The 25,438-nt window shown below is 43.1% G+C and overlaps 1 protein-coding gene across 1 annotated transcript; it reads left to right on the forward strand.

The window, feature by feature from the left end:
• Nucleotides 1-154: 154 nt before the first annotated feature.
• On the forward strand, nt 155-19,753 carry LOC135540182 (short transient receptor potential channel 4-associated protein-like). The gene is made up of 17 exons (XM_064966637.1): nt 155-476; nt 8,070-8,198; nt 8,317-8,433; nt 8,636-8,693; nt 8,951-9,006; nt 9,114-9,242; nt 9,384-9,585; nt 9,820-10,008; nt 10,849-10,991; nt 11,099-11,230; nt 11,363-11,421; nt 11,504-11,605; nt 11,759-12,074; nt 12,207-12,318; nt 12,474-12,586; nt 15,465-15,671; nt 17,388-19,753. The coding sequence occupies exons 1-17, from the start codon at nt 351-353 to the stop codon at nt 17,523-17,525; spliced, it is 2,328 nt and encodes a 775-aa protein (XP_064822709.1). The 5' UTR covers nt 155-350; the 3' UTR covers nt 17,526-19,753.
• Nucleotides 19,754-25,438: the final 5,685 nt, after the last annotated feature.

The raw sequence follows: 25,438 nt of genomic DNA on the forward strand, positions 1-25,438 counted from the left end.
TAGAAAAAAAAGAGCATCAAAACAAGACAACAGATGCTGTAGTTATCTGGGCCACACGGAGAAAGCGTTCCATGTCAAAACTATTTTCAAATCCTACCACTAGATGCCGCTACTTTTGAATATGTGTATCAAGACCTAGCGGTCGTCACAAGCTTATATAGCCACAAAGTCATAAACACCGCCCATTTCTACAATTGATCTTCTTAAAATCTAACCGCTAATTTATGCCTAGCCCTCACCTTGAATTAACACAAACAAATTGTAGCCAATTTTGACCTTGTGACTGTGGTATCTGATGAGATCTAGCTAGCTAAATCTTCCTGCTTGGAACAGTTCAGGGATAACAAACAATGGCGACGCTTCTGGGGTTGGAGTCCCCTTGGACTGGAGGAAAACGAAGTGTTCGTAATGGAAATATTATTGCAAAGATCAGACATAGTCAAATCCTTGGCCGGGGTTTCAGCCGAGGGACACAGGTAAGACACAACTAGTGCCATGTCTTGGCAATGAAACGATCTGAAAAGGGGGAGTAAGACTCAATCAAGCCTGGGACCTGCATTTGCAACCCTGCAGAGAGCTAGTAGTACAGTAACTAGCTAGCTACAGTACAGGCACACACAGGATGCCGGGATGAAGTAGCTGTTTGCCTGTCTTGCTGGTTAGGTGGCTAACATTAGCTGGCTGTGTTCCAAAATAATGGGTTCATTTACATGACAAAGTTGGAATATACACCGTGAACAATTACACAGTGCCGCTGAGAACCTCCATGTAGCCTGCACTAGCTAGCTAACTCTTTTGTTGATCCAGGATGCCCATTTTAGCTAACTATTAGCTAGCTGAACGTCTGGTTGGTTTGTTCGCATTTATACATGCAATTGGCATCTCTAGCTAGCTATATTACTCAATATTATATTAGCTGGCTAACGTCAACATGGGTTTCAACTCAACTACTAGCTAATGCCCTTAGTTTGGTTAACGAAACAGTTAGTTAGCAAGTTTGGTTATGGGTTTCATCAGCAGATTGGGAGTAAAACCATTACATTGTATTCAGACAGGCTGTTTCTTCCATTTATCTCACTAGGGCTACTAATAATGTGGGTTTAAACTGGATGAACAGCACGGGTAATCACGTGACGATACCAGCCACGCCCATTTGTGGACTGTGACTGGGCACGTATAACAGCACTTACAGTTGACTGGGACAGCTCTAACAGGGCATGACGAATTGACTTGTTGAAAAGGTGGCATCCTATGATGGTGACACGTTGAAAGTCACTGAGCTCTTCAGTAAGACCATTCTACTGCCAAAGTTTATGGAGAGTGCATGGCTGTGTGCCCGATTTTAGTAACTGGTGTGGCTGAAATTGCCAAAATAGCAAAAATTTGAAGGGGTGTCCACATACGTTTGTGTATATATAGTGTACATATTCTTCTTATCTAGGTGGGTGAGTACAATTGAGTCGTCTTTGGATCTGTTGGGTCAGTATGCAAATTTTAGTATTTTTTTTTTTTTAACCTTTATTTTACTAGGAAAGTCAGTTAGGAAACATTCTTATTTACAATGACGGCCTAGGAACAGTGGGTTAACTGCCTGTTCAGTGGCAGAATGACAGATTTGTACCTTGTCAGTTTGGGGGTTTGAACTTGCAACCTTCCGGTTACTAGTCCAACACTCTAACCACTAGGCTACCCTGCCGCCCCGTATAGGGTGTGATGGACTTGGTATCTGCCGTAACCAGCCTTTCAAAGCACTTCATGATTGCAGATGTGAGTGCTACAGGGTGGTAGTCATTGTTGCATGAACACTCTAGAGTTCTTGGGTCAGTTTAAGATTACAGATTGGACAGGGAGAGGTTGAAAATGCCGGCCAGCTGTTCTGCGCATGCTCTGAGAACACAACCTAGAATACCGTCCGGCCCTACTGCCTTGCGAGTGTTGACTTGAGTGATGACTCAGGTCGGCCTCGGAGAGCGAGATCACCCAGTCCTCAGTGGGGGCCCTCACCCACGGTGTTATTGTCGACACGTACATGAAATGCATTGAGTTCATCTGGTAGAGGCATTTTTAGGCAGATCACAGCTGGGTCTTCATTTGTAATCCCTGCCACATGCTGTGGGCATTGGAGCATGTGTAATATGATTCCACCTTATTCCTATATTGTCCTTTTGCTCGTTTGATGAATCTGCTGATGTCGTAGCATGACATCTTGTTCCTGTCCTCAGCCCTAGCATCTGGGTTGTCTGTGATAGAACTGTGCGGTAGCCCTGTCCTTTCTCTTAGTGCCACCCTCTGTGTTAATCCAGGGTTATTGATTGGGGAAGCAGCAAACCTTTACTTTGGGGGCAACGTCGCTCTGATGCATTGCCTAATGAAGCCAGTGACGGAGGTGGTTAGCTCGTTGACTTGATTGACTGAGTCTCTGCACATATTCCAATCAGCACTAGCAAAGCAGTCCTGAAGCATAATTTCTGTTTCTGATGACCATTTCTCATGTTTACTTCCTGTTTGACCTTTAGCTTGTATACAGGAAGCAGGAGTACAGAGTCATGATCTGATTTGCCGAATTCTGTGGTGGTGATTTTTAAATCTCCTTGAATTGTATATTTGACATGAAAATCAAATCAAATCAAATTTATTTATATAGCCCTTCGTACATCAGCTGATATCTCAAAGTGCTGTACTGAAACCCAGCCTGAAACCCCAAACAGCAAGCAATGCAGGTGTAGAAGCACGGTGGTTAGGAAAAACTCCCTAGAAAGGCCAAAACCTAGGAAGAAACCTAGAGAGGAACCAGGCTATGTGGGGTGGCCAGTCCTCTTCTGGCTGTGCCGGGTAGAGATTATAACAGAACATGGCCAAGATTACATTTACATTTACATTTAAGTCATTTGTTCAAATGTTCATAAATGACCAACATGGTCGAATAATAATAAGGCAGAACAGTTGAAACTGGAGCAGCAGCACGGCCAGGTGGACTGGGGACAGCAAGGAGTCATCATGTCAGGTAGTCCTGGGACATGTTCCTAGGGCTCAGGTCCTCTGTGAGAGAGAATTAGAGAACGCACACTTAGATTCACACAGGACACCGAATTGGACAGGAGAAGTACTCCAGATATAACAAACTGACCCCAGCCCCCGACACATAAACTACTGCAGCATAAATACTGGAGGCTGAGACAGGAGGGGTCAGGAGACACTGTGGCCCCATCCGAGGACACCCCCAGACAGGGTCAAACAGGAAGGATATAACCCCACCCACTTTGCCAAAGCACAGCCCCCACACCACTAGAGGGATATCTTCAACCACCAACTTACCATCCTGAGACAAAGCTGAGTATAGCCCGCAAAGATCTCCGCCATGGCACAACCCAAGGGGGGGGCGCCAACCCAGACAGGATGACCACATCAGTGAATCAACCCACTCAGGTGACGCACCCCCTCCAGGGACGGCATGAGAGTGCCCCAGTAAGCCAGTGACTCAGCCCCTGTAATAGGGTTAGAGGCAGAGAATCCCAGTGGAAAGAGGGGAACCGGCCAGGCAGAGACAGCAAGGGCGGTTTGTTGCTCCAGAGCCTTTCCGTTCACCTTCCCACTCCTGGGCCAGACTACACTCAATCATATAACCCACTGAAGAGATGAGTCTTCAGTAAAGACTTAAAGGTTGAGACCGAGTTCGCGTCTCTGAGACCGAGTTTGCGTCTCTGACATGGGTAGGTATGTACGGCAGGACCAAATCAGAGAGATAGGTAGGAGCAAGCCCATGTAATGCTTTGTAGGTTAGCAGTAAAACCTTGAAATCAGCCCTTGTTTTGACAGGAAGCCAGTGTAGGGAGGCTAGCACTGGAGTAATATGATCAAATTTTTTGGTTCTAGTCAGGATTCTAGCAGCCGTATTTAGCACTAACTGAAGTTTATTTAGTGCTTTATCCAGGTAGCCTGAAAGTAGAGCATTGTAGTAGTCTAACCTAGAAGTGACAAAAGCATGGATTAATTTTTCTGCATCATTTTTGGACAGAAGGTTTCTGATTTTTGCAATGTTACATAGATGGAAAAAAGCTGTTCTTGAAATGGTCTTGATATGTTCTTCAAAAGAGAGATCAGGGTCCAGAGTAACGCCGAGGTCCTTCACAGTTTTATTTGAGACGACTGTACAACCATTAAGATTAATTGTCAGATTCAACAGAAGATCTCTTTGTTTCTTGGGACCTAGAACAAGCGTCTCTGTTTTGTCCGAGTTTAAAAGTAGAAAGTTTGCAGCCATCCACTTCCTTATGTCTGAAACGCATGCTTTTAGCAAGGGCAATTTTGGGGCTTCACCATGTTTCATTGAAATGTACAGCTGTGTGTCATCCGCATAGCAGTGAAAGTTAACATTATGTTTTTGAATAACATCCCCAAGAGGTAAAATATATAGTGAAAACAATTAGTGGTCCTAAAACGGAACCTTGAGGAACACCAAAATTTACAGTTGATTTGTCAGAGGACAAACCATTCACAGAGACAAACTGATATCTTTCCGACAGATAAGATCTAAACCAGGCCAGAACTTGTCCATGTAGACCAATTTGGGTTTCCAATCTCTCCAAAAGAATGTGGTGATCGATGGTATCAAAAGCAGCACTAAGGTCTAGGAGCACGAGGACAGATGCAGAGCCTCGGTCCGATGCCATTAAAATGTCATTTACCACCTTCACAAGTGCCGTCTCAGTACTATGATGGGGTCTAAAACCAGACTGAAGCATTTCGTATACATTGTTTGTCTTCAGGAAGGCAGTGAGTTGCTGCGCAACAGCCTTTTCTAAGATTTTTGAGAGGAATGGAAGATTCGATATAGGCCGATAGTTTTTAATATTTTATGGGTCAAGGTTTGGCTTTTTCAAGAGAGGCTTTATTACGGCCACTTTTAGTGAGTTTGGTACACATCCGGTGGATAGAGAGCCATTTATTATGTTCAACATAGGAGGGCCAAGCACAGGAAGCAGCTCTTTCAGTAGTTTAGTTGGAATAGGGTCCAGTATGCAGCTTGAAGGTTTAGAGGCAATGATTATTTTCATCATTGTGTCAAGAGATATAGTACTAAAACACTTGAGTGTCTCTCTTGATCCTAGGTCCAGGCAGAGTTGTGCAGACTCAGGACAACTGAACTTTGAAGGAATACACAGATTTAAAGATGAGTCTGTAATTTACTTTCTAATAATCATAATTTTTTCCTCAAAGAAGTTCATGAATTTATCACTGCTAAAGTGAAAGTCATCCTCTCTTGGGGAATGCTGCTTTTTAGTTAGCTTTGCGACAGTATCAAAAAGGAATTTCGGATTGTTCTTATTTTCCTCAATTAAGTTAGAAAAATAGGATGATCGAGCAGCAGTAAGGGCTCTTCGGTACTGTCTTTCCAAGCTAGACGGAAGACTTCCAGTTTGGTGTGGCGCCATTTCCGTTCCAATTTTCTGGAAGCTTGCTTCAGAGCTCGGGTATTTTCTGTGTACCAGGGAGCTAGTTTCTTATGAGAAATGTTTTTAGTTTTTAGGGGTGCAACTGCATCTAGGGTATTGCGCAAGGTTAAATTGAGTTCCTCAGTTAGGTGGTTAACTGATTTTTGTCCTCTGGTGTCATTGGGTAGACAGAGGGAATCTGGAAGGACATCAAGGAATCTTTGTGTTGTCTGTGAATTTATAGCACGACTTTTGATGTTCCTTGGTTGGGGTCTGAGCAGATTATTTGTGGACTTTTCCATGTGAATATTAAAGTCACCAAAGATTAGAATATTATCTGCTATGACTACAAGGTCCGATAGGAATTCAGGGAACTCAGTGAGGAGCGCTGTATATGGCCCAGGAGGCCTGTAAACAGTAGCTATAAAAAGTGATTGAGTAGGCTGCATAGATTTCATGACTAGAAGCTCAAAAGACGGAAACAGCAAATTTCAATTTACAAAAAAAAAATGACATTGTAAATGTTAGCAACACCTCCGCCTTTGCGGGATGCACGGGGGATATGGTCACTAGTGTAGCCAGGAGGTGAGGCCTGATTTAACACAGTAAATTCATCAGGCTTAAGCCATGTTTCAGTCAGGCCAATCACATCAAGATTATGATCAGTGATTAGTTCATTGACTATAATTGCCTTTGAAGTAAGGGATCTAACATTAAGTAGCCCTATTTTGAGATGTGAGGTATCATGATCTCTTTCAAAAATGACAGGAATGGAGGTGGTCTTTATCCTAGTGAGATACTCCCTGACTCCCTGATCCACCTCTACGCAGACGACACCATTCTATATACTTTCGGCCCGTCATTGGACACTGTGCTATCTAACCTCCAAACGAGCTTCAATGCCATACAACACTCCTTCCGTGGCCTCCAACTGCTCTTAAACGCTAGTAAAACCAAATGCATGCTTTTCAACCGATCGCTGCCTGCACCCGCATGCCCGACTAGCATCACCACACTGGATGGTTCCGACCTTGAATATGTGGACACCTATAAGTACCTAGGTGTCTGGCTAGACTGCAAACTCTCCTTCCAGACTCATATCAAACATCTACAATCGAAAATCAAATCAAGAGTCTGCTTTCTATTCCGTAACAAAGCCTCCTTCACTCACGCTGCCAAGCTTACCCTAGTAAAACTGACTATCCTACCGATCCTCGACTTCGGCGATGTCATCTACAAAATTGCTTCCAACACTCTTCTCAGCAAACTGGATGCAGTTTATCACAGTGCCATCCGTTTTGTCACTAAAGCACCTTATACTACCCACCACTGCGACTTGTATGCTCTAGTCGGCTGGCCCTCGCTACATATTCGTCGCAAGACCCACTGGCTCCAGGTCGTCTACAAGGCCATGCTAGGTAAAGCTCCGCCTTATCTCAGTTCACTGGTCACGATGGCAACACCCATCCGTAGCACGCGCTCCAGCAGGTGTATCTCACTGATCATCCCTAAAGCCAACACCTCATTCGGCCGCCTTTCGTTCCAGTACTCTGCTGCCTGTGACTGGAACGATTGCAAAAATCGCTGAAGTTGGAGACCTTTATCTCCCTCACCAACTTCAAACATCAGCTATCTGAGCAGCTAACCGATCGCTGCAGCTGTACATAATCTATTGGTAAATAGCCCACCCATTTTCACCTACCTCATCCCCACAGTTTTTATTTATTTACTTTTCTGCTCTTTTGCACACCAATATCTCTACCTGTACATGATTATTTATCAATCCAGTGTTAATCTGCAATATTGTAATTATTCGCCTACCTCCTCATGCCTTTTGCACACATTGTATATAGACTCCCCTTTTTTTTCCTACTGTGTTATTGACTTGTTAATTGTTTACTCCATGTGTAACTCTGTGTTGTCTGTTCACACTGCTATGCTTTATCTTGGCCAGGTCGCAGTTGTAAATGAGAACTTGTTCTCAACTAGCCTACCTGGTTAAATAAAGGTGAATAAAAAAAATTGTTAAGGCGAACACCGCCATGTTTAGTTTTGCCCAACCTAGGTCGAGGCACAGACACGGTCTCAATGGTGATAGCTGAGCTGACTACACTGACTGTGCTAGTGGCAGACTCCACTATGCTGGCAGCACTCAGCACTTAGCTCTAGAATTCTCCTTTCAGACACCCAGCCCATCGAATTCCATTGTGGTGAAAAGTGACCTATTCAACTCACTGCCAACTTGCCCCAAAGGCCTATGTGTTGCTCCACAGATTCCAATAAAAAGTCTGAAATGGAAGTTTGAGCCTCAATTGTAATAATTGAGCTATGAGAACTGAAAGTGATGTATTGTGTTCCATTTGTGATGGATTTCAGTTGGGCATGATTTGAAATAAGTTCAGACTTAACCGGTGCCAAGAGACAGCATCTGCAACTGGAATTAGGAGAGGATGTGTTTATTTGGCACCAACATCGAAGACCTAGACTTATTTAATCTGATTTGAGGTTGTGTGGGTGTGCAGAGGGTAGGGTAAAATGATCAACTGTCAGTGTTCTTTTGATACCGTAACATACTGGATACATTTTCTAAGCTGTCCATGTATATTTCCTGTATTGACCATTAATTCATTGTTCCAGCTCCCAGAGGCTCTTCTCCAGGAGAGGGATAAGCAGGCCAAATGGCACAGTATCCCTGAGCTGCTGCAGGAGCTTCATGAAAGCAGCCATCCCAACAGTGACCTCTCCCACACACACAGTGTACTAAAGGTACCCACATAGTATACACACCACTACATCAGTAAAGCTCCTAGGCTTTACCCTTGCTGATTTTGGGCCATTTACTCTAAGATCAAGACTAGGCCTAATTATCAGTTCTTCATAACAGGAACTATCATCCCTACTTTCCATGGAGGCGATGTATTTTGTCACAGAAGACAGGAAGAGTGCTCAGGAATCAACCTTTCCCATCACATACACCTTTGATCTCTTTGGTGGAGTCGATGTAAGTTAACATACGGTTTATTATGCGCTTGTTACTCCTATGTTCTGTGTTGTGGTGGAAACATATCAGTTACCTGTTTGTATGTCTTGAATCAACCATGTTACCTCATCCTGCAGTGTCTTTGTGTATCAGTGCCTTTTGAGATATTATCAGGTGGGATATGAAGTTTGTTCATTGCTGCTTCTTTTTCCTCCAATAAAAGCTGCTTGTAGAGATCTTGATGAGGCCTACACTCACTATGCAAAAGAAGAAACCTAAAAGTAAGTAGAAAAAGTCAGGTGTGATATGTTTAGGTCTGATATATCCTCAAAGGCTGCGCTTTTCACATAGGGGAACATTGATATTCATGAGTGTGTAAAAAAAGGTATACCCAAATGCACTTCAGCCCAGCTTAAATTGGGGATCAGGTCTCAACTGAGGGACTTGAAAATCCCCAAAACATTCCTTACCCCAGGATACTTCAAACTGGTGACTATCTGGGAGAATAAAGTACATTCATTATGTTTTGTCCCTGCAGTGAATGATGACTTGGTCAATGACTGCCTTCGTGTTCTTTACAACTGCTGCATATGTGTAAGTACACTTGCCGCAGAACATCACTTCGTTAAAAAAAGGAATAATGTCTGCCTTTTTAATATAAACATTCATTAATCATTAAATCTCTCCCCTAATTTTCTCAGACGGAAGGAGTAACAAAGAGCCTTGCAGCCAGAGAATACTTTGTCCTGTTTCTCTTTACCTTGATGACGAATAAGAAGACTTTTCTACAGACTGCCACTTTAATCGAGGATATTCTCGGAGTCAAGAAGGTCAGAGGAACTTCACATCAAAATCTTTTACTATATTGCTCACCTCGAGAGAGTTTGTGGGTTTGCGCTGGGTGGAGATTTTATATCCATGGTCATCTTATGCCAATGGTGACCCATATGTTGGTCCTCTTTCTGCCACAGGTGACGATCCAGTTGGAAGGGATTGCTAACCTGTCTGGTCTGGTCCAGAACTTTGACCAGCAGCAGCTGGCAAACTTCTGCCGCATCCTCTCTGTCACAGTCTCAGAACCCGACGTGGGGAATGATGACAAACACACCCTGCTGGCCAAGAATGCCCAGCAGAAACAAGACTCTAGCCTTTCATGTGCAGAGGTCAACCAAGGTAGGACAGGGATACAGAAACACAGTGGAGAAATTACCTTTTTATTTTTCTTTAGATCAATTGCCCTATCATTGGGTCTTGTTGAAGGATTTGTTTAATTAATCTGTTGATTTGTAGTACTTATTTGATTTGATGCCCTTAATCTGTCCAAAAGTTTTCTCAGCCCTTAACCTAAAACTGTAGTAGAGTACATGATCTTTGAATGAGCCCACTCTGCTGCCTCCTTGTTCCCAGTGACCCTCCTAAACATCCCGGGCTTCATCGAGCGCCTGTGTAAGCTGGCCACCAGAAAGGTGTCTGAGGCCACGGGGGCGTCTAACTTCCTGCAGGAGGTGGAGGACTGGTATACGTGGCTTGACAACGCCTTGGTGCTGGACGCCCTCATGCAGATGGCCATGGAAGAGGCTGAGCACACCAGCACAGGTCAGCAGCCTCTCCCCTGCTCTGTACCACTGCCTTAAACGTCAGTTATCATTGAAAAGGTCTAACCATTCTCTTTATGAAATGCTTATTTATAGTACTATACAGAGAGTGGAGTGTGGCGCGTGTAGCTTGTTGTTGGCCAATCATAAGTAATCAAAGCGGCAATAGGCTACAGTCATAGAGGCGCCATGTGTGGCAAAAGTTAGGAGATATCTAGTCAAGATAGGCTACATCGACCAAGAGCCAACAGGTAGGCTGCTACTTAATATTCTAAATGGAGTTGTTGTGATTTGTAACTGTCAGGTTAGAAAGCGCATGCACTGCATCCTCAATTAGCCTTTAGCTAGCTTAACTAGCTTCTCCCAGTTTGATGCAGTCAAGACCGGTACTACATAATCATATTGGATGATAAATAATCTAGCTATGGCAACTATCTACTATAGAGCAAATCAGCTTGGTTGCTGTCTCTCCCTCCCTGTTCCCCGTGCTCCCCATGGTACAGCCCCCCCTGCCTGGCAGATCGGCATCTCTCTCTCACTCCTCACGCTTTATCATCTCCGGGTAATAAAGTAGGTTAAAAAAAGACTTTTCTGCTGCTTACCACACTCTGTTCGGAACGGGTCTGGATCCGACGAGGTCTATATGGAACAGGTCTAGTTGTCCTCTGGTCTGTTTGGAATGGGTCTCTATATTAAAAAAATATATTTATGCATAATTTGGTCTCAGTGGGAAATCCCCGGATCCATTTCGTGAAGACCTTTCTGCCACCTACCCTTGTACCTCTGTCGATCTATGAACATCTCATTAAATCTTTTTCATCCTATTATGCCTCCTCCACAGAGTCGTCAGACGAGAGTTCGTTGGCCACCAGTACTCTCAGGCACAGCTTGCCCCAGTCCATGAAGATTGTCCATGAGATCATGTACAAGGTGGAGGTGCTGTACGTGCTCTGTGTGCTGCTTATGGGTAGTCATAGGAACCAGGTGAGGGGCTAGAGGCCAAAACCGATAACTCACCCAATGCAGGGCTCTCGTAGGAGTAGCCACTCCTGTCTGTTTGCATTTATTTGACCATTATGTTTCTTCTTCAGGTCCACAAGATGCTAGCAGAGTTCCGTCTGATCCCAGGTCTCAACAACTTGTTTGACAAGCTAATCTGGAGGAAGTACACCTTATCCAATCATGTGGTGCATGGCCAGAATGAGAACTGTGATTGCAGTCCTGTAAGCAGTGCACTCCTCTCAAACTCCGCTATCACTGTACATTTTTGGGGGATCCTTGCTCTGGGTTCATATTACCATTGCAGTGTTATAAACATTGTAATGTTAATCACTCTGATTCTGTCCTTCCCTTAGGAAATATCCTTCAAGATCCAGTTTCTGAGGCTTCTCCAGAGCTTCAGCGACCACCATGAGTGAGTAACTTTCAAACAGTCTGACTGAAAGTTCCCTGCTAGCTTCACTTGAATTTAACACACAACATTTCATTTATTTCAGGAACAAGTACCTGCTTCTAAGCAGTCAGGAGCTGAACGAGCTGAGTGCCATCTCTCTGAAGGCCAACATTCCAGAGGTGGAGGCGTTAGTCAATACAGACAGGTATGCATCATCTGGTTCCATCATCTATTCCCATCATTAACTCAATACTTCACACTACAGTGCAAAAGAGGCATTATGTTCTCTGAACTCAAATTAAATACTATATTGTGTGTCACACAAATGCCCTCTCCCTGTCTCCTTGTGCTCCTGCAGGAGTCTAGTGTGTGATGGGAAGAAAGGTCTCCTCACTCGTCTCCTCACTGTCATGAAGAAGGAGCCTCCAGACTCCTCCTTCAGGTTCTGGCAGGCCAGGGCAGTGGAGAGTTTCCTCCGTGGAGCCACCTCCTATGCAGACCAGATGTTTCTGCTGAAGAGGGGGCTTCTAGAAAACATGCTGTTCTGCATCATAGACAGTGTCTGCAAGTCCAAAGATGTCCTGCAGAGCTACTTCGACCTCCTGGGGGAACTCATGAAGTTCAACATCGACGCCTTCAAGAGGTTCAACATATATGTCAGCACAGATAACAAGGTGAAGGTGAAACACTTAGTAAATAGCAACCCCCCCAGAATGTGAGAGGACCCTGTCAGTCCTCATTGTCCCCAGAGTTGTGTGTGTTCTATAATGCTGGGTGTCCCTTCTATCTGTTTGGCTCGGCTGCAGTTCCATACCTTCATGAGCCAGATCAACAGTTCCCTGGTAGACTCCAACATGTTGGTGCGCTGCATCATTCTCTCCCTGGACCGCTTTGAGACCCAGACAGAGGACAGAAAAGGTAAGCACCCACTCATTCCCATAGCAAGTGAATAGACCAATGAGAGTGGGTCAGATGTATGATCTCAAGCTGCCAATGTTTGAATAAAATCAAGCCTTGACTGCATTATAAAGGTGTTATTTATGATGTAATTGTTGCTGACTGTGGTCCTGCAGTGGTGGAGGTGCTGTCTGAATGCTGTCTGCTGTCCTACTTGGCCAAGGTGGAGAACAGACTGTCTTTCCTCTTCAGGCTGGTCAACATCATCAACGTGCAGACTCTCACACAGGTCTTTCCTCCCTCTTTCTCTCTAACACCAAAAAAAAACACACACACACACACACACATCAGCCCACGAGAAAGAAGAATAACGTGTCTCAGTATGTTTGCTAGGATTGGACAACCTTGAGCCCTTGATCATGACTCTGTTACGTTACACATAAGTCATAGGACGAAGGCATCTTCTGTACGGGGGAGTTTGGTTAAAATCCCCGTTGCTCAATCTGAATATTAACACGTCACGGTACAGTTTTGGAAGTTTAAGGACCTTATCTTTCATATCAGTGAGATGATTATTATTTTGAACAAAAGGTTAAATTGATACACCTTGTTAGGGTTAGTGTTCCCACACGGCCATATCTCCATGTTACATCGCTTGTTTACGGAAAACAGACAGAAGACAAGACGCGACCACCTATGCTCATTAGCTACAGTTGAAGTCGGAAGTTTACATACACTTAGGTTGGAGTCATTAAAACTTGTTTTTCAACCACTCCACAAATTTCTTGTTAACAAACTGTAGTTTTGGCAAGTCGGTTAGGACATCTACTTTGTGCATGACTCAAGTAAGTTTTCCAACAAGATTATTTCACTTATAATTCACTGTATCACAATTCCAGTGGGTCAGAAGTTTACATACACTAAGCTGACTGTGCCTTTAAACAGCTTGGAAAATTCAAGAAAATGATGTCATGGCTTTAGAAGCTTCTGATAAGCTAATTGACATCATTTGAGTCAATTGGAGTTGTACCTGTGGATGTATTTCAAGGCCTACCTTCAAACTCAGTGCCTCTTTGCTTGACATCATGGGAAAATCAAAAGAAATCGGCCAAGACATCAGAATTTAGACCTTCACAAGTCTGGTTCATCCTTGGGAGCAATTTCCAAATGCTTGAAGTTACCACGTTCATCTGTACAGACGATAGTACGCAAGTATAAACACCATGGGACCACGCAGCCATCATACCACTTAGGAAGGAGACGCGTTCTGTCTCCTATAGATGAGCGTACTTTGGTGCGAAAAGTGCAAATCAATCCCAGAACAACAGCAAAGGACCTTGTGAAGATGCTGGAGAAAACGGGTACAAAAGTGTCTATATCCACAGTAAAACGGAGTCCTATATCGACATAACCTGTTAGGCTGCTCAGCAAGGAAGAAGTCACTGCTCCAAAACCGCCATAAAAAAGCCAGACTACGGTTTGCAACTGCACATGGGGACAAAGATCGTACTTTTTGGAGAAATGTCCTCTAGTCTGAAGAAACAAAAATAGAATTGTTTGGCCATAATGATCGTCGTTATGTTCAGAGAAAAAAGGGAGAGGCTTGCAAGCCAAAGAACACCAACTATGAAACACGGGGGTGGCAGCATCATGTTGTGGGGGTGCTTTTCTGCAGGAGGGACTGGTGCATTTCACAAAATCGATGGCATCATGAGGAAGTAAAATTATGTGGATATATTGAAGCAACATCTCAAGACATCAGTCAGGAAGTTAAAGCTTGGTCGCAAATGGGTCTTCCAAATGGACAATGACCCCAAGCATACTTCCAAAGTTGTGGCAAAATGGCTTAAGGACTACAAAGTCAAGGTATTGGAGTGGCCATCACAAAGCCCTGACCTCAATCCTATAGAAACTGAAACTGAAAAGGCATGTGCGAGCAAGGAGACCTACAAACCTGACTCAGTTATACCAGCTCTGTCAGGAGGAATGGGCCAAAATTCACCCAACTTAATGTGGGAAGCTTTAAAGGCACTGCTACCAAATACTATTTGAGTGTACACTTCTGACCTACTGGGAATGTGATGAAAGAGATAAAAGCTGAAATAATCATTCTCTCTCTATTATTCTGACATTCTGACCTAAGACAGGGATTTTTTTCTAGTATTAAATTTCAGGAATTGTGAAAAACAGTTTGAATGTATTTGGCTAAGGTGTATGTAAACTTCTGACTTCAACTGTATCTAGCATACACTTACACACAGGTGTTTCGGCTCAACTCAGGAAGTGTAGTGGAAGTGTAGTTTGGTCAGATGGAGGCACTCGTGGCTGTATGGTTCTGTAACTGCTACAGTGTAGTTTAGTAGAATGGAGGCTCCGTAGCTGTATGGATCTGTAACTGCTACAGTGAGTGTAGTTTAGTAGTATGGAGGCTCCGTAGCTGTATGGATCTGTAACTGCTACAGTGAGTGTAGTTTAGTAGGATGGAGGCTCCGTAGCTCTATGGATCTGTAACTGCTACAGTGAGTGTAGTTTAGTAGGATGGAGGCTCCGTAGCTCTATGGATCTGTAACTGCTACAGTGAGTGTAGTTTAGTAGGATGGAGGCTCCGTAGCTGTATGGATCTGTAACTGCTACAGTGAGTGTATTTTAGTAGGATGGAGGCTCCGTAGCTGTATGGATCTGTAACTGCTACAGTGAGTGTAGTTTAGTAGGATGGAGGCTCCGTAGCTGTATGGATCTGTAACTGCTACAGTGAGTGTAGTTTAGTAGGATGGAGGCTCCGTAGCTGTATGGATCTGTAACTGCTACAGTGAGTGTAGCTTAGTAGGATGGAGGCTCTGTAGCTGTATGGATCTGTATTTGAAGTATTCTTTCTCTCTGATGAAAGATAAGGACCATATGTTTCAAAAAGCCATATTGTAAGCAATGATTATTGTTGACGTTTTTAAAAGTTAAAACACAGTGTCGGGGCTGTAGTTCACATGACGTAGTCGTGGGCAAAGCTAATAGCAGGAAACTGTAGGGAGAAGGTAGACTGCCGCCTAGAGTTCGAGAGTAAGACCACCTTGTACCGCTCTTTTAAGATTAATGTAGCCCCAGTTTCTGAGGGTTTGAGGCTGTTGTTCTCCCACATGTGGTGCTCACCTGTCCCCCTCTGCCCTGCCCAGGAGAATGTGAGCTGTCTGAACACCAGCCTAGTGGTCCTGATGCTGGCCAGGAGGAGGGGCAAGCTGCCCTTCTATCTCAAAGCCCTGAGAGAGAAGGAGCATGCAGAGAAGTACCCCGGCTACCTGCTCAACAACTTCCACAACCTGCTGTGCTTCTGGCAGCGTCACTACCTCAACAGGGACAAGGACAGCACTTGTCTGGAGAACGTGAGTGTACTCTTCTTGGCCTGATTCAGAATATCTTTCCTACAAATGTTATTAGCCCACCTGATCAAGCCTGCTTTCTCTGTATACTATCTATTTGCAGCCTGTAGACTGGCCGGCCTGTCATTAACTAGCCCCATACATTTATACTATGTTTTCATTAGGCAGTCCACCACCTTTTGTTTATTAAAAACAAATACGTTTTCAAATGAGAAACCATTTCTGGTGTTGTGCAAACAATGTTCAATTTGACATTTAATGCTCCGAAGTAGCCCTTTCCTGTCACACACCGTCATCCCGAAAATTCCTGTCACACACCGTGCCAAAATTGGAATGCAGTGGCTGTACAGTAACACAGTATACATGACATCAGGGCTCAGGCTCTTCGCTTCTGAGTGCTGTATGGGGTTTGACTGACAGCCATTATAAATTTGAGCACCGTGCATGACAAGATGCCCCAATTCCTTCCGCTAATTAGGCTACTTTTGTACATTTGTTGTTGTCTGAATGAGGGAAATGCTGTAAAACGAATGGAATTGATGTGTTCTTAAAGATGAGATGTTGAGGATTCTAATAAACACCACTTTGATTTCAAAGTCATACAAGCAATCCACAACCATATATCAAAACCGTAGCCGTATATCAAAACATGTCATTTACACTTTCAATGTTTATGGTCGCTATGTTTGATCCACAGTTATATAAGGATGACATGGCTTCATGCCCTGGGTTGTACTGAACAGAATGAACATATTTTCATTGTATTGTTAAGAAAATTAGCCACGGAACACGCACTTGAATACACTCATGACTCCATTCTATGCTCACCAAAATTACAATCGGTTTGTGTGAAGTGTCTTTTGAAAGCCTAACACTGTAAGATCGTATTTTATAACTTCACTATCCATGTTGGCAATAGAAAAAGCTTTCAAATGATCACCAGCTGACCCAGATCGCAATTTATAATGGACCATTTTTAGATTGCACAAACAACAATACTTGTGTGATGGTGGGGACACAGGATCTGCGTTCCAAACAGAAATGGATAAGTGTGCTTGCTTCAGTTCCTCAATTGCAAAGCTAGGAGAGCTCAAAAAAAGCACCAAAAAGTTGAAGGCTCTTTCCTTGAGTCATAAAAGTGCATTGAAATTGCTTAGGAACTTTGCCCAGTTTGGAGAGGTGTGTGTGGCCACTTGAAGACACCATTTACACCTCTTACTCAAACCCTTGTCATTGGTTTTTCTTATCTTGCACCTACTCCAAAATGTCAATGAATTTTCATATGTTACTGAATGTATCTATAGTATTTTCAGATCTCGTTATTGACAAATGCTGAGAAAAGTACAGTAAATGTAAAATGCACATAAAATCAACAGTTGCTACCATGGTCACGCATATGCTTTTTATAGTTATTTTGTTAGAAACGTTTAAATTTGGCTCTTGCCATACAGGACAATTTCCACGAGTGTACGGGGTTAGAGGAGCATGTAGCTAGCTAACAGCATTGAAAGGTGATAAATGTGGGGAAGTGAGTTGATCTGATCTGTCTTTGCCCGGAGACTGGGGGTCTTCTTAATAGGCGTTCTAGATGTTTGCGGGCAGAGAAGTTTCACGTCAGGATTTTTTATATTTCTTTTTACCATGAATGTATATCCCCTTCTCCTCCTTGGGGAAATTGTCTTTCACCAGTCTAACCCTTGGTTTTGTTCTCTCCCTCAGAGCTCCTGCATCCCCTTCAGCTACTGGAATGAGACTGTGTCAGTGCTGCTGCGTTCAGACAGGACTTCTCTGTGTGCCATAACCAGCTACATAGATGAGCCCTTCATGGACCTGGACAGGGACCTGCTAGAGTGTTAACCCTAGGAGAGTTTGAGCTGGGCTTGTCGGGGGTTGCTGGGGTATGGACACCTATAATGGTTGATGACCCCGCCAAAGAGCATAGCCAGATCAAGGGTCATCCAGCGACCTGGAAGTGCTATGTGACTGTGGCAGGACACCAACTCGCTGCTATGCTGTCTGTAACTTGGCCAGGGGGCCATTACTGAAGATGAGAGGGATGATTCTACAATGCTGGACATCTTCACTCTATGCTCCTGTTCTCTTTGTAGGAGAAGAAGAGAAGAATGCACCTGTCCCAGACCCCACAGTAAAGAAATATACATTTATTGGACCTTGAAATACTCCTTTGTTGGTGGTTTGCTTTAGGTGAAATCAAATGAAGCCTTTTTTATATATTACATAAATATATGGAACAATATATTTGTCCTATGCAACAAAAATAGATATATACAGTACCAGTCAGAAGTTTGGACACCTACTCATTCAAGGGTTTTTCTTTACTTGTACTATTTTCTACATTGTAGAATAATAGTGAAGACATCAAAACTATGAAATAACACATTGAATCATGTAGTAACCAAAAAAGTGTTAATTAAACAAATACAGATATATTTGAGATTCTTCAAAGTGGCCACCCTTTGCCTTGACAGCTTTGCACAATCTTGGTATTCAACCAGCTTCACCTGGAATGCTTTTCCAACAGTATTGAAGGAGTTCCCACATATGTTGAGCACTTGTTGGCTGCTTTTCCTTCACTCCACAATCCAACTCATCCCAAACCATCAAAAGTGGTTTGAGGTTGGGTGATTGTGAAGGCCAGGTCATCTGATGCAGCACTCCATCACTCTCTTTCTTGGTCAAATAGCCCTTACACAGCCTGGATGTGTGTTGGGTCATTGTTCTGTTGAAAAACAAATGATAGTCCCACTAAGCCCAAACCTGATGTGATTGCATATTGCTACAGAATGCTGTGGTAGCCATGCTGGTTAAGTGTGCCTTGAATTCTAAATAAATCACTGACCGTGTCACCAGCAAAGCACCATCACACCACCTCCTCCATGCTTCATGGTGGGAACCACACATGCGGAGATCATCCGTTCACCTACTCTGCGTCACAAAGACACACGGTTGGAACCAAAAATTTCAAATTTGGACAGATTTCTACCGTTCTAAGGTCAATGTCAGCATTTGTTAATTGAAATGCATTCCATGTGACTCCATGAAGCTGGTTGAGAGAATGCCAAAAATGTGCAAAGCTGTCATCAAGGCAAAGGGTGGCTACTTTGCAGAATCTGACATATAAAGTATTTTGATATCACTCTTTTTTTGGGGGGGGGGGGGGGATACTACATGATTCCATGTGTGTTTTTCATAGTTTTGATGTCTTTCTTCACTATTATTCTACAATGTAGAAAATAGTAAAAAATAAAAACCCTTGGACACACCTACTCATACACACAGTACAAGTCAATAGTTTGAATGTGTGTATAGTGTTGGTTTCATGAGCCGAAATAAAAGATCCCAGCAATTTTCCATATGCACAAAAAGCTTATTTCTCCAATTTTGTGCACAACTTTGTTTACATCCCTGTTAGTGAGCACTTCTCCTTTGCCAAGATAATCCATCCACCTGACAGATGTGGCATATCAAGAAGCTGATTTAAACAGCATGATCATTTCACAGGTGCACCTTGTGCTGGGGACAATAAAAGGCCACTTAAATGTGGAGTTTTGTCACACAACACAATGCCACAGAAGGCTGCTCATCATGATTGGATGCAGAGGTAGCATCAGTCTTGTCCAGTGGTCTTTGAATTAACAGCATCTTCACTGATCTATATGGATGTTGGTCTGTCTCTTTTAGGATGAATCTAGTTGACCAGTGCTTGTGGCTTTACTCAGCCCGTCCAGGTTGCTTGTGGATCTGATGATGGTTCATAGTATGTGGGGCCATGTGGTGGGTGAGATGGGGCTTTGGACGGAAGTACCACTCCCAAGATGCCACCAACCCATTCATGACTTCACCTTTTTGTTTTTCAGACACTATTTTTGTTTGTGTCTTGTTAAGAGACTTGCTTTTAGTTCTAAATAAATTGTAGATAAAAAGATGCACTGTTGGAATTGTGTGCATTCTTTACTGTATTTCAACAATTATTTTGATCAAATACATTTTAATTTTGTACCATACTTTGTATCCATCAAGTGAAGGGTGGTTTTATAGAATAATAAACTATGCAGGTTCTCGTGTTCAAACCCACTCTCTCTGTCCCAGACACTTCTCACAACGGTTACATTTTACATTTTAGTAATTTATCAGACGCTCTTATCCAGAGAGACTTATAGGAACAATTAGTGTTAAGTGCCTTGCTCAAGGACACATCTACAGATTTTTCACCTGGTTGGCTCGAATCAGCGACCGTTCGGATACTGGCCCAACGATATTAACCGCTATGCAACCTGCCGCCCTAAGTTTTCCTAAATCCTCTTAGCATGAATGGCCTTCAACCAAACAGCCACTCTGTGCTGCATCACTTGATTGTTGTTCCCCCAGTGGACCACTTAACTCTTGACTTCTCTTCTCTCACCACGGGCCTAGACAGACAATCTTCATTCGTCTTTGTGTGATGATTCTGTGCTTGGTTTCACCTCTGATTGGCTATAGGGGGAATGGGTGTGGTCATGTTGCTATGGCTAGAATGTGCTGACGTTGTCGTGGAAATCGATTCTGAGCTGAGTAAGCATTTTGCTTCTCTCCAACAAAAGAATGTCGCTCTGCTTTGTGTTATCTTGGCCAGGTCGCAGTTGTAAATGAGAACTTGTTCTCAACTAGCTTACCTGGTTAAATAAAGGTGAAATAGTTTATTTATTTTAAATGAGAATCCAAGAAAATTACTAATGATTGAGCTACGGCATTTTTCAACCCAGCACCATATGGATTGAACCACTGTCACTCAGTGTGTGTCGAAGTGGAACTAATCCTGTTCAAATGTTTTTCTTAAATGTTTTCGTATGTTCACTTGAATGAATGTATAAAAGCAATCCATTCATAATGTGGTTTTGCAGATTTGCTTCACGCTAAGAAAGCAGGCTTCATACTCTACATCCAATACATGTCGAGAAACAGTTGGTCTTTTTTGATATTTTGATTAAATAGCTAATTGGTGCTTAATTATTTGAATTTGATTGTACTACCCTTCTTACATTAGGTACATTTTATGTAAATCTTTGTTTTTTGCCATATATTGCAAGTTAGTTTCCTTTGACTGTGTGTGGTATAACAGTGACTGGGTTAAAAAGCATGATTGTGTGTGTACCTAGAGAAATGTGTTCAGCAAACCTTTATCATTTAGACTTCAACATGTTTCTGAAACATGATCAAATAATTTTTGTATGTGGAGCTTTTGCTTTGACATTGGTTATGGGGTGGTGATCATATGAACACTTGTTTGTAATTCATCAATATCACACTGGAGCCATCTGTACCTAGGAAGTGTTAGGTGTGCATTGGACTTACCTTATACATACGACTCTCAATCCTGACGCAAAGTCCACCATCTTCCCCCTAAGATTCCATTTTCCACTCTTTTTGTTCATCTAATGTTGAACTTCATTTAAGAACTGGCAGTGTGGTGCCAGGACAACAACCTCTCCGTCAATGTGAGCAAGACAAAGGAGCTGATCTTTGACTAAATGAAAAGGCGGGCCGAACAGGTCCCCATTAACATCAATGGGGCTGTAGTGGAGCGGGTCGAGAGTTTCCACATCACCAATGATGGTCCAAACACACCAAGACAGTTGTGAAGAGGCCACGACAAAACCTTTCCCCCTCCGGAACTAAAAAGATTTGTCATGGGTCCTGAGATCCTCAAAAGGATCTACAACTGCAACATTGAGAGCATCCTGCCTGGTTGCATCACTGCCTGGTGTGGCAATTGCTCAGCCCATGACCACAAAGGGTAGTGCGTAAGGCCCAGTACATCACTGGGGTTAAGCTGCCTGCCATCCAGGACCTCTACACCAGGCGGTGTCAGAGGAAGGCCCTAAAAATTGTCAAGACCCCAGTCACCCCAGTCATAGACTGTTCTCTCTACTACCGCATGGTAAGCAGTACCGGAGTGCCAAGTTTTGGACAAAAAGGTTTCTCAACAGTTTTTACCTCCAAGCCCTAATCCTCCTGAACAGATAATCAAATGGCTACCCGGACTATTTGTATTCAGTCAATTAGTATTTAAACCCTTTGTTATGGCAAGCCTAAGTAAGTTCAGGAGTAAAAATTTGCTTAACAAGTCATTTAGTAAGTTGCATGGACTCATTCTGTGTGCAATAATATTGTGAATGACTACCTCATCTCTGTACCCCACACATACAATTATCTGTAAGGTTCCTCAGTTGAACAGTGAATTTCAAACACAGATTCAACCACATAGACCTGGGAGATTTTCCAACAAATTAACTTTTTGTCCTGAATACAAAGCGTTATATTTGGGGCAAATTAAACACAACACATCACTGAGTACAACTCCAAGTGTGCAAAGCTCTTAGAGACTTACTGAGAAAGACTCACAGCTGTAATCGCTGCAAAAGGAGATTGTAACATGGATTGACTCAGGGGTGTGAATACTTACAGTACCAGTCAAAAGTTTGGACACACCTATTCATTCAAGGTTTTTCTTTATTGTTACTATTTCCTACATTGTAGAATAGTAGTGAAGACATCACAACTATGAAATAACACATATGGAATCATGTGGTAAGCAAAAAAGTGTTAAACAAATTGTGAGATTCTTCAAAGTAACCACCCTTTGCCTTGACAGCTTTGCACACGCTTTACATTCTCTCAACCAGCTTCATGAGGTAGTCACCTGGAATGCATTTCAATCAATTTTACAATTTTAACAATGTGTGCCTTGTTAAAAGCTAATTTGTGGAATTTATTTCCTTCTTAATGCATTTGAGCCAATCAGTTGTGTTGTGACAAGGTAGACTTGGAATACGGAAGATGACCCTATTTGGTAAAAGACCAAGTCCATATTATGGCAAGAGCAGCTCAAATAAGCAAGAGAAACAACTGTCCACCATTACTTTAACACATGAAGGTCAGTCAAGATGGAAAATGTCAAGAACTTTGACATTTTCTTCAAGTACAGTAGCAAAAACCATCAAAATCAAATCAAACTCTATTTGTCACATGCGCTGAATATGTAGACCTTACCATGAAATGCTAACTATTAACCAACAGTGGAGTTCAAGAAGAGTTAGGAAAATATTTACCAAATAAACGAAAGTCTAAAATAAATAAAAAAATTATAAAAAGTAACACAATAACGAGGCTATATACAGGGGATACCAGTACCGAGTCAGTGTGCAGGGGGTACAGGTTAGTTGAGGTCATTTGTACATGTAGGTAGGAGTGAAGTGACTATGCATAGATAATAAACAGCGAGTAGCAGCAGTGTATAAAACAAATGGAGGGGGTGGGGGTCAATGGAATAGTCCGGTGACCATTTGATTAATTGTTCAGCAGTCTTACGGCTTTGGTGTAGAAGCTGTTAAGGAGCCTTATTGTCCTAGACTTGGCACTCCAGTACCACTTGCCGTGCAGGTAGCAGAGAAAACAGTCTATGACTTGGGTGACTGGAGTCTTTGACAATTTTATAGGCTTTCCTCTGGCACAGCCTATTATATAGGTCCTCAATGGCAGGAAACTTGTCCCCGGTGATATATTGGGCCGTACGCACTACCCTCTGTAGCGCCTTAGTTTAAGATGCAGAGTAGTTGCAATACCAGGCAGTGATGCAATCGGTCAGGATGCTCTCAATGGTGCAGCTGTAGAACTTTTTGAGGATCTGGGGACCCATGCCAAATCTTTTCAGTCTCCTAAGGGCAAATAGGCTTTGTCGTGCCCTCTTCACAACTGTCTTGGTGTGTTTGGACCATTCTAGTTTGTTGTTGATGTGAACACCAAGGAACTAGAACCTCTCAACCTGGTCCACTAAAGCCCCGTCGATGAGAATGGGGGCGTGCTCGGTCCTCCTTTTCCTGTAGTCCACAATCAACTCCTTAGTCTTGGTTACGTTGAGGGATAGGTTGTTATTCTGGCACCACCCGGCCAGGTCTCTGACCTCCTCCCTATAGGCTGTCTTGTCGTTGTTGGTGATCAGGCCTTCCACTGTTTTGTCGTCTGCACACATAATGATGGTGTTGGAGTCGTGCCTGGCCATGCAGTTGTGGGTGAACAGGGAGTACAGGAGGGACTGAACACGCACCCCTGGGGAGCTCCAGTGTTGAGGATCAGCGTGGCAGATGTGTTGCTACCTACCCTCACCACCTGGGGGCGGCCCGTCAGGAAGTCCAAGATCCAGTTGCAGAGGGAGGTGTTTAGTCCCAGGATCCTTAGCTTAATGATGAGCTTTGAGTGTACTATGGTGTTGAACACTGAGCTGGAGTCAATGAATAGCAATCTCACATAAGTGTTCCTTTTGTCCAGGTGGGAAAGGGCAGTGTGGAGTGCAATAGAGATTGCATCATCTGTGGATCTGTTTAGGCGGTATGCAAATTGGACTGGGTCTAGGTTATCTGGGATAATGGTGTTGATGTGAGCCATTACCAACCTTTCAAAGCACTTCATGGCTACGGACATTTTGAAAATGTCAGTGAAGACACCTGCCAGTTGGTCAGCACATGCCCGGAGCACACGTCTTGGTAATCCGTCTGGCTCCGCAGCCTTGTGTATGTTGACCTGTTTAAAGGTCTTACTCACGTTGGCTACGGAGAGAGTGATCACACAGTCGTCCGGAACAGCTGTGCTCTTGTCGTGTCTTTGGCTATGCCGGATTAAGAGACACGACATGCTATTCTATAAAATAATTTCTCTGTAATTAATATTACCTGATTAAGCTAATCGTGTAAATGTAATTAACTAGAAAGTCAGGGCACCACGCAAGAATGTTTACGGAGCTGTTATCTTCTGAATAAACTCTTAAAGACCTGGTCATCTTTTACCTTATTAACAGTCAATATTTAATCCTCACCATATTCAGTCTCATCTGAAAGTTGTAAATTCTCGGTTATCGTCACGGACCCTGGCTAACAAGTTGAATCAGAAATTCAAAATTTGGTTGAATTATTTATTTACTTAATACCTAAATAATCACACATAATTACATCTACACAGAATGGATCATACATTGATCACAAAATATGTCATAAAGGAAAACATCTCTAGCGGACGGAACAGATATGACGGCTGGTTACACAAAGAAAGGGGGTTGGGTTTTGAATGAAAGAGTGGGAAGACTGAGGAACAAAACGATTTTGTGTCTCTATCGGGCCGTAGGAGGCTATGCTATCGTAAATACAGTATCTTATGCATTCTAAATAACCGCCCATTTGAAAAAGGAAAATGCAATAAATATTTACTCTGAGCTGCGCTTCGGTAGATTGGTCGTAGATAGAAGGCCGGGTTGTCCAGCATGGATCTCTTGTCCTCTGAAGAATGTCTAGTTGTGAACTGGAACGTAGTAGAATGGATACTCTGTCCGTCCTCTCCTAGCCCACGTTTACAGCTGCTGTTGCTAATGCAACGGCTAGGAAGTATCACTTCTTTAGTGAATAAGAGTTCAAAGTTCATACCAAGTTGCCATACTTCAAGCCCATGCTATGTTCTGGCTGGTATAGTCGAAATTCATCCTTTCGGCGTTTTGATCGGCATCTTCACGTTGAAATTCGATGCTAATTTTGTTACGTTCTTGACATCCAACCAGAGCTCACCCTGAGGTTGGCTTAGTTCTGTAGGTGATCTTTGTCCTTTCAACGTGGGGACCGCAAGTCCTCATGTCCTTGGAACAGAAAGTTGAATTTTCGTCAACGGGTTTATATAGTGGTAAAAGAAGGGTGTGTTTCATAGTTTACAACCAATGTTGTAAACATTGG

The sequence above is a fragment of the Oncorhynchus masou genome, chromosome 5 (genome assembly GCF_036934945.1).
Source record: "Oncorhynchus masou masou isolate Uvic2021 chromosome 5, UVic_Omas_1.1, whole genome shotgun sequence".
Taxonomy (NCBI): Eukaryota; Metazoa; Chordata; class Actinopteri; order Salmoniformes; family Salmonidae; genus Oncorhynchus; species Oncorhynchus masou.

Coding starts and splice junctions, on each gene's coding strand:
- LOC135540182 (XM_064966637.1), top strand. CDS start 351: ATGGCGACGCTTCTGGGGTTGGAGTCCCCTTGGACTGGAGGAAAACGA. Junction 8,434..8,635: donor ATCTCTTTGGTGGAGTCGAT/GTAAGTTAACAT, acceptor CTCCAATAAAAG/CTGCTTGTAGAGATCTTGAT. Junction 9,007..9,113: donor TTTACAACTGCTGCATATGT/GTAAGTACACTT, acceptor TAATTTTCTCAG/ACGGAAGGAGTAACAAAGAG.